Raw genomic sequence first — 17,893 nt, 5'->3', positions numbered from 1 at the left:
CGGCTCCAGGACCCGCTCTTCGGCAGCGAGCCGGCAGAGGAGCGGCCACGGGCCCGGCGGGAGGACTGGCGAGGGGCGGCGGCGTCGCGGCTGGGCGGAGCCGCCCCCGCCCTCGCTCCCGCCCTGTTCAGCTCGCCCGGCTCCCCGGCCCTCGCCGCGCGCTTTCTCCGACAGCTGCTGCGGGAGTCGCGTCCTGACCTTCTGTCCCCTGGGGTCATCGCCCGCCGCTGTCGCGCCATGACCACCCAGCAGATAGTCCTCCAGGGATCCGGACCATGGGGCTTTCGCCTTGTGGGCGGCAAGGACTTTGAGCAGCCTCTCGCCATTTCCAGGGTAAGGGTAACTTGGGACGCGCGTGGGAGCGGGGCGCGCTGCGGAGAGGACCTGCGGAGGCGGGGGCCCCGCGGGCACTGGAGGACCGCGCGGGGTGCGTCCAGGTGCGCGGTGCGCTGAGAGCTTTGCTGCGCCCGCCGCCCCTTCGCGGTCTGCGAGCCCTGGAGCCCAGCGCAGTTTTCTTCCTTCGCCCCGGAAGCGCGGCGCGGCGTGTGGACGCGCTTTGTCCACCCGCTTGGGGCTGAGCGTCTCCGCAGATCCCACGTCGGGGGCGAGAGCTCTTTCCCGTGTTTCACAATCGCAGAGTGGAGGAAAGCAGATTGGAAGCTACAGGAAAGTCCTGGAAAGTGAGGTGGAATGGAGGAAAGCCCACTGGAGGACGAGTGGGATTAATTTAAAAAGCAGCAACCGAATCTTTTCACTCTTTGGACTTGATCCGTGGCCGGGTCTCACCTCCCTAATGCCTTTTAGGAGAAAGGCGGGATTTTGGAAATAAAACCAAATAAACACTGTTTATTGTTCTTCTCTCCCATCTTTCTGCTTGGCATTCCCAGATTATCCAAGTGGTGAGTGGGTACCGGGGCAGGGTCCTCACTTGGTGGGAGGTAGTGGTGGTGGTGCTGCTTGATAATTTAAGAGTAGCGGCATCCCTGGAAGGGTCCACGTTCCAGATTACCAGACCCATGTCCCTTAAAGGAAGTGGAACCCCCAGGGAGATCCAGAGTCAGTGTTTGGACACTCAGGCTTTGGACATGTAATCTGGGCCAAACATAAGGTTGATGTCCTACAGAGAGTCTCCACATTCAGTGCAGGCAGCCAGGCGGGTGTGGGGGTGGGCTCAATAAAATTCTGTTTGTTTCTTTTGGTTCTGGGGATTGAATTCTGGTGCTTTATCACTGAGCTACACCCCCAATCCATTTTTTTTTTTTTAATTTTGATACAGAGCCTTGCTAAATTGCCCAGGCTGACATGGAATTTGTGATCTTCTTGCCTCAGCCTCCCAAGTAGTTGGGATTACAGGTGTGCCTCCTGAGCCTGACTAATAACTATCTCCTGGTTGAGAGAAAAAAAGAGCAGAAAAGCACTCCCTGTGGCCATGTTCCGCTTTGAGGCAGCACATTGCGTTCCCAGGCTATCTAAGTTGCTGAAACTGACCTTAAACTTGTCTCCCCAGTCTCCTAAATATCCCTCCTTTTTCTTTTGGAGGTGGAGGAGGGTGAAGTGGAAATAAAAGATCCTTGTGGGTCGGGTCCTTTTTTGACTTAAGACCCTGCCTCCAGTAACCAAAGGCATTTGGTGGGGAGTGCATGCAGGAGGAGAACTGGGGCCACCTCTTGGCTTCTCTGCCAGCCTCAAGCCTACCCACACTTCCTTGTAGGTGGGCCTGACCCAGTGAAGAGATTTCTCATCATCCTACTCCAAAAGGAGCAAGAAGCCAGTTTTAAGGCTGTACTTTCCAACTGCCTACCTGGTCCCACAGAGATCTCTTTGATTATTTTAAGAGGCACACACTGTCTTCCCAGTCTTTAGCTGCATTCTTCAAGCACAGGAATTGTGCCCCAGGCCTGGCATAGAACTGATGTGCTCCATATAGCCTCACAGGCTTATTAATAAATGCCTGTCCCAGGAGGGCTTTGCCTCTGCACATTTAGACTCACTTACCTCATAGTCCATTTCTCCCTGCTCTTTGTATCTATAATTAACCTGTCAGCCTTCCCCACTTTTGAGATTTATATATGACATGATTTTTTTTTTTTAAAGTAGTGGAGCTTATATGGGCAATCTGTTAAAAGGGTGGGAGGGTCACAAATTTGAAACCAGCCCAGGCAATTTAGACCCTGTCTCAAAACAAAAAAGGGCAGGGTGTAGCTCAGTGGTAGGATACATGCTTAGCTTGCTCAAGCCTTGGATTCAATCCGTAGCCCTGGGGGTATGGGGGAGGAGGGGAAACCTTAATAAAAATGAAAGTGGTGGCACTGTGTAGGAATGATGGTATAGGGTGGAAAACATCACACTAAATTTATTGGTTTGTACCTTTATACGTTAAATATTTATTTATGGTATGAGCACACACCATATGCTAGAAACTCTGCAAACTCCTCAGAAATGAGAGGACACAGCTCTATTCTCAAGGTATTCATGGTTTGGTGAGGGAAATTAATCTTGATAATGTCTCTCACTGGGGCTTTAATTGAAAAGTGAAAGTAACTCAGAGAAGGTGACATTGTTATCAGTTATTTACTCTTCTCTTCATCTTATTTCCACATGGAGAAAACGTGAGCCTGGTTTCTTCTTAGGATGGGAAAGTCATTGTCATAAAGGGGCTATGGGTTGGTTATCTAAGTTCTTGTGCTGGTCTGGGGTCTGGTTCTTAGTGAGCTGTACCCAGGGTGAGCCTTCTATCCAAGACTACCTTCCCTGCATCGGGGATAGGACCCTGCTTGGCTTCTAGGAGTTAAGGTATGCGAGAGTGCTCAGTAAACATGAGTAATGGTGAGAGGTGTGAGTGTTGACAAAGAGCTCTACAAATCTTCTGGTTGGTCGCTGTGCTACTTTTATTATTCTGGGCAGATATAGTTTGCTAGTATGGTTTTATATATGTAGACTTGGAGTCTCCACACCAAAGCAAACTATAAAATGAGGCTGGGACAGGAGTACTTTTTATTTAAATAACTTTATTTGCTTTCTCTTGAATTCTGCTATTAGCTTTGTCTTTGTTAAACTGCTAAAGCTTCTGAAATAGGTCTGTGATCCTATACATTTAAAATATTTTCTTTTTCTAATTTATTTTTAATTGTGAAATAGAAAGTGATGAAATATAAATGCATCACAAATGATTATAAAGTGAACACCTGTCCTCACCCAGGTCAAAATATAGAACATTGGTAACACCCAGAGGCTCAGTAATATAGCCCTATCCTGACTTATGAAAATCATTCCCTTTCTGCATTTCTTCATAGTTTTACCACCGAAATAGAACTCCTGAATTTATTTTGCCTATTCTTAACAGACTTAATAAAGAACACGTGTGTGTGTGTTTGTGTGTGTGCGTGTGTGTGTGTGTGTATGGCTTCTTTTTGCATCTTAGTGTTTTCATCTATATTGTGAGAAACTTAAAATCACAATATAGATTTCCAGCTTTAAATGGACACGAACTGGCTTCTTTTAACTGGTGTCTCATTTACGGCTCCTGCCTTGGACTCCCTATTGATCCAGCCATTTATTTGACACTGTTCCCTAAAATTATTTTTTTTTTTGGGGGGGGGGTCAGTTCCTGCTCAAACCCTACAGTTGTCCATCTCCTTAATTCCCCGCCCCCATGTAATTTCTTATTTTATTTAGTTGCTTTCAAGGGAAACCTTCAGAGAATCCACACCCAGGCCCAAATTGCTGCTCAGTTTATGTTGACTGTTTTTCTCTCCTAGCAACTAACAAAAGACAGGAAGAGGTGGGGCCAGAAATAAGGGGATGCTCTTAGTTGGAGGACTGGGCTCTTGAGTCTTGGGGAACCCTTTGCTAAGAGCCTGTGTTTTCATGGCAAGAGCTTGTGCTCTTTGAGGATCCCAAGGGATGTTTAAGAATGGTTAGGTGTAGTCAGAAGGTCTTTTCTGATTTTTAAGAGTGTTATTTCCAGATTCAAGTAGATTTTACATCATATCCTAAAGGTTGAAAGAACAGGGATTATGTGTCAGGTTATGAAAAGCAAGAAGTGTCCACACACAAAAGAAAGCTCACTATGTATTAATGGCCCTTGTGCTGCACTCTCTCATTCTGTGAAATTGATCACTTGGGGGATATTAGATGATGCAGCTGATCACAGCTCACCTGAGGAGTGAGAAGAAAGAGGATCAATCTAAGAGGAAGGCACAGAAGTGAATGCTTGAGCCCACTGGCATGGAATTTAGCAAGCCATGTTAGAACCCGTTGACCAGATAGCCTCTGCTCCCCAACTTCCAGAACTCCAACCTTTCTGGTTTATTTTTGAGGAGAAGAGAGGGAAGAATGCCTTTTGAGTATTATAGCTTGGCAGATGACTGAGAGGAGAGCATCATCCAACCATGGGCTCATATTTTCCTGGGCTAGGGAAATTATGGGTTAGGTAATTTGTTTGAATTTGCATAATTTTCATTCACTGAACTACTTTTTAACTTCCTTGTTAAAAAAAAGCATAGTGAATAATTAAAAATGAACAAAAAGGGCCATGTCAGAAAAGTATTTTTTTTTTTTTTTTTGCAGTACCCAGGGCCTCATGCATGCTAGGCAAGTGCTCTGCTGCTGAGCTCTACCCTCAGCCCTTTTTATTTTTATTTTTGAAACTATCTATAAGTTATCTAGTTTGGCTTCAAACTTGCAATCTTCCTGCCTCCGCCTCCTGAGTGGCTGGGATTTTAGGCATGCACCAACTTGCCCCTTTCAGAAAAATTAACTTTTAAAAGATCATTTGACTTCTAGTAGGTCTTGGGGAAAAGCCTAGAGAAAGCTACCAGGATGGTGTTCTGGTAACACATCCAAGACAGGAATATAAGCTAAGTTCTGGTCCTGGGTATCTCATTTGATGAAGGATCAAGTCTTGTGCCTTCTCTGGGTGTAATTCCCTATAAAGATAAAACAAAATGAGAAGCAAGCAAACTCAGTGGTTTTGTACCTTTCAAATATGAGAGCCCACTCTTTAAAAAATTGTTAAAAGTGTCCCCACCTCTCATAATATTAGTTGTACCTTTATCCATGAGTTGACTGAGAAAAATGTATGAATTCAGGAACATTTTCAGATGAACTTATATTTTGTTCATCACAAGAGCATCCACTGACACTGAAAAGACTTGTGTGAAAAGAAATTAAATAATAAATTCCAGAAATTATAGTTAAAACATGTATGGGAATTTTTATATGCCAAACACTATTCTAAGAGCTTAATATATTTTTTTTTCAGTGATTGGTACCATTAAGACAGATCAGGAAACTTGAGGCATGGAAACATTAAGCACTTGGCCTGTGTCATACAGCAGTGAGTGGCTGAACAATCTGACATCAAAGCTTATAGTCTTAGTATCCATGTCAGAATAATATTTGAATAACTGCTAACATGTTCTTCAAGGCCTGCTCTGCTCAGTGTGCACTTGCAGTATCTTCCATGTGTGACAAAGGGACATAGGATCCAGAGTCTGTAAACTGCAAAGCTGGGTTGTGAAGCCTGGCCAACTGACTCCCTGGTCACCTTTAACCACTATGTCCTGCCTTGTGGTAACCCATAGCTGTTAGTATTCCATTGCTAACAATATTATCCAGCACACAATTCCGAGAGTGCTTATGGTGTTGCAGGCATCAACATGTAGGGTAGGGCCCTCCTGGGTTCCTTACTCCAAGGCCTCTTGCACCCATTTGGGTTGGCTCATTGGCTGTGAAACTGCTATGAGGCTCAGCTCAGAGCATCCCAGACAGCAGTACCTCCACTACCTGGCCCTCCTAAAAAGCCAGAAGTCATGGTCCCACCTGGGAGAATTTACATTAATTCTGAGATTTCAAGCTCATCTGAGTAGTGGAGAACAGAAGAGCAGAGATATTGAAGGACTGGTTAGAGAAGGTCCTGTTTGGGTAGTTAGGAGAGATTTGGAGGCAATTTTTGTGGCAAATGAATATGACCAGGTAGTGAACAGATCCACCTGTGGCAGCCATGTCAAGTTCAAAATGCAGTATGTCTGGGGAAACCTAACAAAAAATATCATTCCTTTACAGTCACTCCACGTGATTGTTGATATTGTTAATAGCTTCTTTGTGGGTGAGCCGGAATGCTCTTTTATTATCAAGGTCTGTGGTGTGCTTTCCCGTGTATAGCACATTGCCCCCTTGGTACTGCCATAAACAGGAGAAACAATTTTCTGAAGAACACAGTGGTCTCTTAGGAGGCGAGTTTCTGACCAATGACATGGGGACTAATGTTTTCCAATATAATTAGTCTGTATCATATCAAATCAAATAAGACACAAAAGATAACAAGGCCATAAATATGACACATGTTGGATAAAGTTCTCCAGAATGCATAAAGATAGATTAAATTTGGACACTGCTGTAACTATTTGCATCTGTTTCTTTAAAACAATAAAAAATACTCCTGCTTCTAGAACTGAGCATACCCATACTCTATAAACCAGCAATTCTCCTAGTTAAATGCTCAATAGAAGTGGGTCCACATGAACACACCAAAGGACATGTTTGATAATTTTCCAAGCAGCACTATTTATGATTTTAAACAAATTCAAATGTCTGACAACAACAAAATGGATAAATAAGTGGTATAATTACGTAAAACACCACAGTAATGGGCATGAAGGAATTTCAGCTGTGCGCAATGTCATGAATATGAGACGCACACACAGGATGTTAGAAAAGGATGACAGACAAAAGAATAAACACTGTGTGATTCAAGTTAGAGCAAGTTAATTGGGCAAAATTAACCTACAGTATTAGGAGTCAGGATCAGGGCATATCTTTGCTAAGAGGCCTGTTTCTTTGGTTCTATTTCCATGGATGTGCTCTCTTTGAAAATTCACTCACTTGTATGATTACAACTTATGTCCTTGTCTGTACTTAGGTTATATTTTAAAAGGTTCCCGTAGAAACTCTTGTTGTGCTTGTTAATAAAAGATCTCATAATATAGAACAGAAAGCAGAAGGTATAGGCCTCCCCCACTCTTATGCCCTAGGGGACTGTTAACCGCTGCTGCAAAATTTCCCAGCTCTCTTTTTCATATACATCAATTGCGTGTATTTAAACATTTAAATCATCGATTTAAAGCCAGATTGCAATGTCATAGTGAATTATTTAGACTTCATTGTTTTGTGCTTTTTGTCTTATTTTTACTACAATAAATCTTAAAGGCATCTTGATGTTCAGGGAAATGCACTTCGGGTTTCAGCTGAATGTGGTTGGTTCAAAACCTTGTCTATTTCATTTTCTTGGGTGTCCTTGGGCAGGTTAGCTCCTGAAAACTGTCCTCATTTGTAAATGAGTATAATAGGACTTGTCTTCAGAGGTTTTAGTGAAGATTAAGATGATGTATAGAGAGAGACTAGCACTATGGCTAACATGTAGAAGGTGTCAGGATACGGTGTACTGATAAGTACTGATAAAGAAAATTTAATGGTAGCTACTATGTACTCAGTGCCTATCATGTGTCAGTCATTGTTCTAAACTCTTTACAAATGTCATTGCATTTAACCCTTCCAGGAGCCTAGTGAGATTGATACCTTTATGAAGTTCATTTGATCAGTGAAGAAACTGAGAGTAATTTGCTCAAGGTTTAGTGAGTGTTTAGGCTTTGGGTTATGGTAGTGGTTGTTAGAGCCATTTCAAAATATGTGGAATTCTTAGGGACTGTTGGAAGACTTTGGAAGAACTCAATAATTTCTTGAAAAATTAGGGTATTCTCTTTTGCTGCTTGCTATTTTCTACTTCTATTTAAGAAGTGCTGGCTGGTCTTGGAGACTGAAAGCATGGTGTCTTTGAACTGCTACCAATGAGCAGGAACAGCTTCGCTTTGCACTCTGAGGTGCAACTAGATGTAAGGCCCAGCTCATCAGAAAGCACCTCTCCTACTCAGTTGCCTCAAGTCCTTGAGAAAATGGTGATAGACTAACGGAGAGCATTTTGAAACAATCTTGTTTTCAGATCAGTCTATATAGCTCCTGCAACTTCTTTGGCTATAATGTGGCTTCAAAGTCTTGGCCACAGACTGGGCCCAGAAAGTCAGAAAAGTCTATGGGAAGAGAGTTTCAAGTTCTACTCTAAAATTCTATACCCCAGGGCTTGGTCCTACATTATCTCCCAGGTTAGAATATGTTAAATTTATATCTACATACTTTGACACAATCATTAGATCCAACAGGTGGCTGTGCCTAAAGGTTCATGGCATTGAGATTAAACTTGAATTTCACATTTCTTTATCCCAGGTGTGTTCTGTGTAATTCTGAATTGTAACTATCATTATTTATGTCATCTTTCTCCACTATTTGCTGTATGAATTTGAGGTGATTTATAACAGTAAAAACATATATTTATAATATCCAAAACACAAGAACACACATATAACTTAATAAAAGATTGGAACATGGAAGAGGAAAGACAAGTTTGCCAGGAACTTTAAATCAGTTGGTTTCTGTAATTGCACAGTACATGTAGCTGTGTGTTTTCTGGCCAAGGCAAATGGGAACCATGTTGGGTTGTTTAGACATCTGGATTGAAAGTGCTTCTACGGTGCTCCGTTTGCATGGCACCTTCAGGGAGGATGACCAACATCCTAGGGATTTTCTTTTTCTTAATTATGTTTTGGTAAGATATAGAGAAATATTATTTTAATGAACATCCCTTTTTTCCCCTCCCCACCCCCTTTTTTCCCCTCTAGTTATGGGGATTGAACCCAGGGCCTCTTTATCACTGGAGCTTCATCTCCAGCCCTTGTTATTTTATTTTGAAATGGAGTCTCGCTAAGCTGCCCAGACTGGCCTCCAATTTGCGATTCTCCTGCCTGAGCCTCCAGAGTAGCCAGGATTATAGGGGTATAACTTTCTGTGTACTTTAAAGTGTGAGCATAAACCCCTAAGTTGGTTTTTGGAGGAGCTGAGATTTTAGGTTCTAAATTTTTTTTTTTTTTTGGTCTACCTGTAGCTTAACTTCAGTGAGAAATTTTAGGAGGAAATGCTATTCAACATATCTCTTGATGTTTCTAAACCTGGTGAGCATTAGACTCTCTGGGAAGCCTTAAAAATACAGGTTAGGGCTGCGTATATAGTTCAGTGGTAGAGCATGAGCTTAGCAGGCATGGGGCCCTGGGCTCAATTCCCAGCACACACACAAAAATACGCACACATATATACACACACATTTTAATTTATTGATTATATATTTGACTGTATAATGTATATAATATATAAATATATATAATGTCAATGTTATAAAGGTTAAATATATATCAATATATTCCCCTCAGGCCATTCTGTATAGAGACTTAGTAGATCTGAGTGGGATGGAATGCTATCTAGACCTTCAAGCTCCTCCCTTTTGGGGGATCTGATGGCCATCCTTTTTGGGAACATTGCTTCATTTTTGCAAATGTCACAGTTCTCCCGAGTTCTTGCTCAGCTGGGTCGATTTCTAAGGTCACATGCCAGCTTCAAGGGGCAAGGTTAACAGGTTTTCATGAACACTCAGGAAATTGATCTGTTGTCCTGACCACAGGTAGAAGTCAGAACTTTTGGACTATACAGTGTTTTTTTTACCCCCCTCAGGGAGATGGGGAAAAAAGCTTAGTATCAGAATGTTTAAACTGTTTGACAAATATTTGGTTAAAAATCTCATATCTATCAACAAGGCAACAAGCAACATGATTTATCAACCAGGCCAGAAGAATACTTTTGAGAAAACAAAACAGACAAAAATTGAGTGCTTTTGATAGTTAAGTTGGGGGAAAAAGTTTCTTTTTTGTGCTGGGATTGAACTAAGGGTCTTCTGAGTACTTAACATATGCTGTCCCAGTGAGCTGTACTCCCGTTAGTTATAAAGTGTACACATAATTGTGCTTTATATAACTTTTAACTGAGCCCGTGTTCCCAAACTAATTTGTATGTAGGGGTCAGGAAGCAACATAAATGAGTTTTGACTAGAGGGTGAGGCAGTAAGAAAATTAGTAGCTACAAGAATGACAATAAATGGCAGCTGGTAGCTGGTTTCTGTTTTGGGTAGTAGAGCATAGTGTGGCTTGTGGCTGAATGGAGAGTGTGTGCCTCATCTAAAGGTGCAGAGGCTCCTCAGTTAATGTGACTGTTGCCATATGGGAATCTAAGCCCAGAATTGCCAGATTTTCTGATTTTTCCCAAAAGGCTCAGAACCTACAGGTTTGTGTGAGATTTACCTATATATAAATATTAGTAAGTAATTTAAATTAAAGCCAAAACCACGATTGTGGGCTGGATTCATTTCATGCACCTCCAGCTTTCAATCCTGAGCCTAGAGAAAAGGAATTCTATCTAATTGTTCATAGAACAGGGGTTTTAGGTAGGACTACGGTCTAAAATGTCCTCTGAGGGAATGCCTGGCCTCAGTCACTAAAGGCTGAGTGACCCTTGAACTGGTGCATTTTGAACTGTCATTAGAGAATATTTGTCACATGCAGCCACCTTCGTCTCAGCAGTCTGAACTAAGGCTCAGTGGTTGTTTCTTTGCAGTAAGTGGGCATGTCAGATGCTATGTTTAAAGTCCTTTGTTGGCCACACCCCCACCCCCCTGCCCAAGAGTTCCCAGTCTTCTTAGCGTGCAAAGAACAGGCTCCGGCAGCCTGATCTGAGTTTACATCTTCAGCCTCATCCCCTTCCTCTCCCTTTGCTTCCTGTGTTTCCCCCGTATCGGTCCACATGCTGTTCCTGGCATGCTCTTTCCTGCCCCCACTTGTGGTTTTGCAGTTTTAAGCAGCACCTCTTCCAGGGAGTCTTCTCTGATTCCACCATTAGCGTCCCATCGCCTTGTTGCTTCTGGTACCATGTATGTCATATGCCTGTCTCCCCCAGAAGATTGTGAGCTCCTTGATTGCAGACTCTGTCCCTTTCATGGCTGTATTCCAGTGTCTTGGGTGGCTCCTGGAATCTATAAACAATAGCTTGTGTTTCTAGAGCTCTGGGCAGATGATCTGTCTGAGTTGTCCTGTTCCTCACAACGGCCTTCAGAACTGTTTTCATCCCTGTGGCTTAGATGAGAAGAGCAAGGCACAAAGAAGTAAGATGACCTGCCCAGGGAAACCTTGGCTTAGTTTACAAGCTGCATCCTCCAGAAGCTGCATCCTAACCAACAGGCTCTGCTGTTCTTTCAGAACATACGAAAGCATGTCTAATGAGCGAATGAATGAAAGAGGAGAGAACAGAAATGGAGGAAATAGAAATATGACATCACTGAGGAGGGGTGTTTATCTTCTTTGTCATGATTAGTAGGTATTCATCCAGTTGTGTATAATAGCAATATCATTTAAATTTATAAAATTTACCAACATTAATAAGAGGTGCATTGAAGAAAGCTATATCATAGACCCATTCTGCACCATTTAGAAGTGAAATCAACGACTTTGAAAGCTTTCTTATGCCGTCAGGACCCCGGCATTAGCTCACAGGCTTTGAAGACACATCATGAACTCATAGTATAGAGGGGTGTACAGATTTCCAAGCAAGCAGCATCTGCCCAGGGTGGGCCTGGCTGCAAAGGCGAGGGCCAACAGTGGGGGTGGGTGGGGTGGGATACTTTGGAAAACAGCAGATTGTTCCTTAGTGGGAATTGTTTCACCTAAACCATTTAGTCTCCTGCAGTGAGAATCCTGTGATCTAGTTGTGTGGCCTTTGGGGAAGAGAGCTGATGAAGGGGTTTGGGGGAGGTCCTTTGAACTAATGAGACTGTTTCTTTGGAAGGGAGTATAGGATTTCTTTTTTCAGAGTTGAAGCTGACATCATTATGAGCTGGTTGGATGGCGTTGGGCAGCCAGGGGAAATTAGGATGGACAGTGTGGGTTAGTGGACCCTGAAGCCTGCTGTGGCCTGCCCCAGCTGAGTCACCTCAGGCAAACTGCTTAACCTGCCCCTCCATTTCCTCATCTGTGATGATACAAATAATACCGCCTGCCTGATAGCATCAGGGGAGCATTGTAAGTTAACCCTTGCTGAATGCTTAGACGGTGCGCATAATAAACACTCATTAACTGATGGCCACTGTTATGATTATGGTGATGGAGAGTCAGTGTGCGGCAAGGATCCACTGGTCCAGGCTGGAGCTAGCCAACAGTGACGGGCCTTCTCTCCTGCAGCTCTCTGCAGTGCCATGTTATTTGTGTATCTTATGAGGGTGGGGTTCCTGGACCCCAGCTTAATGTCCTATGCCAGGGAGTCACTCGCCACAGCCGGGGTTTGTGATACTCCAGTTTCTTGGGAAGAAGGCACAAGAGTCTTCTTAATTCTGGATTTCTCTTTGGCTCTGACATTTGTGTTTGGAGTCTCTGCTTGCGTCATTCTGCTAAAGCAGTAAAGAATGGAATTTGGAGTGAAGGCATCTGGTTTCAACTTGAAGCAGTCATGCCTTTGTCACCTATAAAGTTATTTAATGTTTGTGGTAAGCTTATCATTATTATTATCTCAAATAGAAGATTGGATATGAGAAGGTTCTGTAAAAGACAAGTTCTGGAACTTGTTTTAATATAGTGTCCCCCCCCCAAAGTATATAACTCATGAAAGAATGTGACCTTAATCTGTTTGGGGGTGATTACATCGGAGTCCCATCTGACCGTCTGATGATATTGTCATGTAATTTTCCAAGATTTCTTTTGGCTTCTTACTAGTTTGATTTCTTTTTCTTTCTTTCTTTTTTTTTTTTTTTAAATCAAACTGAAATGATTACTCGATTCAGGGCTCATAAGACTGGTTCTGGCTTGTCCAGAACCTGTTGGGATGTTCTCAGCAGAAATGCCACTCCCATAAGACCGTTAGGACCAAATGCTGAAAAGTCCAGACTTCTTAACAATTGAAGATCAGAAAGTAAAAAAAGAAATGTATGTTTTCTCTTCTCAATTATCTGGTCCCCTTTTCCCAAGTCTATTATTTGAGTTTTGTGAGTGGATCTATTCCAGGATAGCAATATTGAGGGAGATGACTATTTGATTTTTGAAATAAAGATATTTCTGATTATTATTTTGAAATATTCATTTTGTGGACAAAATGAAATAGGCTGATTACGTCTTCAACACTAGATACATTAGATAAATATTTGTTGAGCACTTACTCTGTGCCAGTCGCTGTGCCAAAGCTGGGGATACCATGATACAGAAGGTAGACCAAATTCTGCCCTCACATACCTTTCTGTTTTGTAGGTAAGGAGACAAGGCATTAAGCAAATAAATCTACATAACAGATTTGCAAAAATAATGTGACAGATGCCCAAAAAATGGAGTGTTATTAAGTGAATGGTGAGGGATTTATTGTAGATTAGAGGTCAGGAAAGACTCTCTGAGAAGGGACATTTAAGCTGAGACTTAAAGGGTGAGAAGTCAGGCAGAGCAAATGTGTTAAGGTCCTGAGACAGAAGTACTCAGGAAGGTCCCTGTGGCGACCTGTAGCTTTGTGGGCAAGGGGCATGAGAGTGGGGAGGGTTGCTTTAGGGACCTCAGTAAAGATTTTGCATTTCATTCTTAGAAAATTTATCTTCAATGCTGCTAGATTTAGTTGTGATAAATGAGTTTGATTGGGCATTATGCTTGTTGATTCTGGGGGCTCTTCTTGGGGATGGGGTTTTCTAGTCCAGAACTATTGATGATCCTAAATAAAGTGATATTGAGGTAGGGCTATTGAAAAAATGAGCCCACATTGCCCATTAGAAAATGCGGAATATTTATGAAGTCATACCAGCTCAGCCTTCTCAGGAAGAGGGATCAGAAAATGAGAGGACTTTGTTTACTGGCTGCTCCGGGTGACTCAAGTTCAACTGCCCAATGTTGACGGAAACGAGTAGCCTGCGCTTGTCCACGTAGAACGTCTTGGCCAGTGGCTGCCCGGGAAGATCTGAACCCTGGATCATGGGCTTTCATTTTTCCAGAGAGCAGAGCTCTGGTAAACAGATGATGGGAAAGCCAGAGAGGAAGGTTAGGAGGTCAAGATTTCTGCAGTGTTGTCCACATCCTGCCACATTCCAGTAGGGTTTTGCCTGATAAAGTCATAGCACATTCAAGCCAGAAGGGAACTCTAGGATCAACTCACTACCCCTCATTTTGGGGGGCCAGGATGCTTAGGAGGGAGTGGGCTGTGGCAGTGGCACCCACCAGGTGTACTCCATAAGGGTAGCATTTTAAGTTCGGTGAGGGCTGATTGGCAAACCATGACTGCAGAAAACTGAGGCAAACACTGAGGTTTAGGGCCTGTGTCCTGTCTTGCTGCCTGGGAGGACCTCTTCGCTGTGGTTGAATCTTATGGAGACATCTGTGTTCACAGATCTTTACAAGATCTTCTCCCTTAATTCTCAGGAGCCAACAGTCTTCTTCAAGGGGTGGCAGAGCCACAGCTGTGGGCACTGAAAGTCTGTGGATGTTAGCAGTGCCCTGCTTGGGGCGGGGGCGTGGATTCCTATCCAGGAAGGTCTTTTGATGTTAAAAAAAAAAAGTCATGGGCTGACTCTGGAGTGATGATAGTTAACATTCTTAGTGTATCTTAGTTTAGAAAATACCGAATGCCCAATAATGGAAAGTTGTAGCATTAGTACTACTCAAAATGAGTTTGCACTTCATCCATCATGACAGCATCTGTATTCACTTGAAAACTAGTTTACGTCTGTGGGACATGTGATGTTTATTCAGTCCACATGTAATGCTCAATAGGCATATGGATTTGAGTACCTATTGCAGTCATTGAACGGCTCCCCTCAAGTGTTGGTGGTCTATAAACTAGGAACCACTGGTTTAGAATCATCATCTTGCAGAAAACCATCCACCTATCCAGGAGGACCCTGATCATAGGTAATTTCTTGAAGGGGAGTGAAATAAACCCACACTACTATATTTAAAAAATCATTCTTATTTTTTTTAAATTACAAACATAATTCAAACTCATTGTAAAAAGACAAATATATATGGAAATGTACAACTGTGAAAGTTGCAGTATCCAGTTTTCATCCAGGCATGTATTAACATATAGTACGATTTTTATAGAAATAAGATGTTACTGTACATAATGTTCTCTAACTGTGTTCGTGTGTTTTTAAAACCCTAATTGGTGACTGACTTTAAGGAAGTAACAAGGTTCAGTGGGAAGAACACTGGGTCTGGTTCATTGGGTCTGTAATAGACTAGTTGGATGACTAGTAATATAGTAATATACTAGTTGGGTGATCCTGCATAGGTCAAAGATCTTTCTAAGCCTCAGTTTCCAGGTCTCTGGAATGAAGGACTGATATTGGTATTCCTTTCTCACAGGTCATTGTTAGGATCTATATAGAAAACGAATCTGTAAATGATAACATTGTATAAATATAAAATATTACTTAAACTTGTGGTGTCAGGTGTCTTTTCATTTTTAAATGCTTTGATCCATATCAATGAATATTTAACTTGGTGGTCACTTACTCAGAGGTCTCCCTGGAGACAAATAGTAACTAGCCTGTCCTCCTCCCTTTCGTTGCCAGGTCACTCCTGGAAGCAAGGCTGCTCTAGCTAATTTATGTATCGGAGACGTGATTACAGCCATCAATGGGGAAAATACCAGCAATATGACGCACCTGGAAGCTCAGAACAAAATCAAGGGCTGCACAGACAATATGACGCTCACGGTAGCCAGGTGAGGCCGGGGACACATTTGTTCAAAGGGTCTGTAGAATGGGAATTTCAGGTTGCGCATTTCCCTCTCGTTTTTACAGTGCTGCTTCTCCTAGCATGGGCTTCTTTCTCTAAGATGGCTGCATTTTCACCTGATCCAAACATAAGTAACCAAAATTCTGAATAAATACAATCAGTTCAATATTGTTAGGTGTAATGAAATGAAGGTTTTCCCCCCCCTGGGGACCATTGAGAATCCATTTAGGGCGCTGCTGCCACCTCCCTATACTGAGCCGTGGGTTTTGCACCAGGAGATTACCACAGCAGAGAAGGACTTCATCACCTTAGACAAAGTGCTAAGCAAAACTTTCAGTGCACATGAAGAAAGGAGAGCTGGGGCTGAACCGATGAACAAGGAGAGCTCCTTGGGAGCTGTAATTAGTGTAGAATTTCCATTCTTCTTCCATTTAGTCTTAGAAGGGCTCCTACAAAGGTAAGATTTCAGGAGCAATCTGACAACCTTCAATGGCTATTTCCTGTTGGATCCAGTTCAGATTCTGCCTTTTGATCTGTGACCTACCCATTAATGTCTCACTAACCTTAGTTCCAGAGCTCTCCATCAGGTTCTCATCTGTAAAGTATCTTTATTGCTTTCTTCTACCTTGGGCCACAGGATTGGCAGGAAGACCAAACAGGCAAGTGTGTCAAAAGTGTTTTGTATACTTCAGAGTCCTACCTCGTGGGAGGTATACTATTTTATCATGACCCCACAAGAGTACATTTACCTCATTTCTAAGTTCAAATATCCTTCAAGCTCTCACTCAAGCCACCTGTGCATCCCTTGATTCGTTTTTGATTTTTCATTCATTTACCAACAAACTGAATAAGCATGACTTGGGTGTGCCTGGCACTGTGCTAGGTACTGTGACAGATACAAACATAAGTATAAACGTTCTCTACCTGCAAGAGAGGGAAAAACCCCACACTAATGAAAACCGAGACTAGGCTAAGATTGCTGTGTGTTTGCTAGGAAGAAAATCCTTTGCAAGCTCAAAAAAGGAAGGCATTACTTTGATTGAGGCCAGACAAGCTTCATGAATAAGTTGGTGATTTGGTCTGGGCCAGGAACACTGTGTCAAGATAGAGGAGAAGCCTGTTCTGTCCTGAGCAGAGATGGGTAGCATAAGGCATACGTAGGAGGAACATGGAGCCTCATGACTGGTGTTCAGCTACCCAGAATGTAGTGAGGGCGGCTGAGGCTGGAAGAAAGCAGGGCAGCTTGGGAAGTCGCTCAGGGCCTTACAAGGGGATTAGCCATCAGATTAGGGCTTTTAGAAGATCACGGGGTAACGAATAGCGGGTGGGCTAATGTCAGGATGAGAAGTCAGAGGGTACAAGTTCAGGTGGGGTGGGAAGATTTTTCTAATCTGTTTTTAGCATATAGTGTTCCCTCAGTGTCCATGGGGAACTGGTTCAAAGACCCCTGGAAATACCAAAATCTATGGATGCTCAGGTCTATTATGTTATATAGTATGTGTATATAACCCGTACAATCATCTACTTTAAATCAACTCTAGATTATTGGTTACACCTAATACAATGTAAATACTATGTGAATAGTTATTATACCTTATTATTTAGGGAAAAATCACAAAAGAAAAGGTCTACATATTCAGTCCAAATGCAATTTGATTTTTTCATTTACTGTCTATGTGGAGTTGATTCAGTGTGAGAATGAGGGACCCGCGGATGTGGAGGGCAGACTGTTATTTACTCAGCATGGATGAAATGACAGTTTTGTTCATCTGTTGCAGATCGGAACATAAAGTCTGGTCTCCTCTAGTGACTGAGGAAGGGAAGCGCCATCCCTACAAGATGAATCTAGCTTCTGAACCCCAAGTAAGTTCTTGCTCATTTTTTCTGTTCCTCTTGATACCAGCCACTTTCCGGCTTTTGAAGATTATCAGCATATTCCATTTTTTTTCCCCTGCCCTTGGGGCCTGGGGATAGAATGGCCTGGAGAGCTCTCCACTGTCACTGCTGGGATCTGGCTCTTGTCCACTTCTTCCCGTAAAGGAACTGTGGGAGGAAAGGGCTGGAAACCCCCAGGGCAGGGACCTCAGCCTGAGCTGGAAGCCAGGGGTAGGAGAGTGATTAGGGAAACGGTGGAGCCTTCCTGTGGGTAGGGCAGGACCACCTCGAAGTAAAGTCAAGGTGGTCACTCAGCTCATTAAGGATTT

The 17,893-nt window shown here is 42.8% G+C and overlaps 1 protein-coding gene across 1 annotated transcript in view; it reads left to right on the top strand.

The window, feature by feature from the left end:
• PDLIM1 (PDZ and LIM domain 1) overlaps nucleotides 1–17,893 on the top strand; it is a 44,442-nt gene continuing 26,549 nt past the window's right edge. Inside the window, exons 1-3 of the mRNA XM_081267894.1 lie at nucleotides 1–333; nucleotides 15,524–15,675; nucleotides 17,468–17,552. Of these exons, the coding sequence (XP_081124020.1) occupies nucleotides 238–333; nucleotides 15,524–15,675; nucleotides 17,468–17,552 (333 nt within the window). The 5' untranslated portion in view covers nucleotides 1–237. The remainder of the gene's footprint in view (nucleotides 334–15,523; nucleotides 15,676–17,467; nucleotides 17,553–17,893) is intronic.

This window comes from Spermophilus citellus, assembly GCF_964194105.1.
Source record: "Spermophilus citellus genome assembly, chromosome: 15".
NCBI classification, from domain to species: domain Eukaryota; kingdom Metazoa; phylum Chordata; class Mammalia; order Rodentia; family Sciuridae; genus Spermophilus; species Spermophilus citellus.
This window is presented reverse-complemented; position numbering and strand designations above follow the sequence as displayed.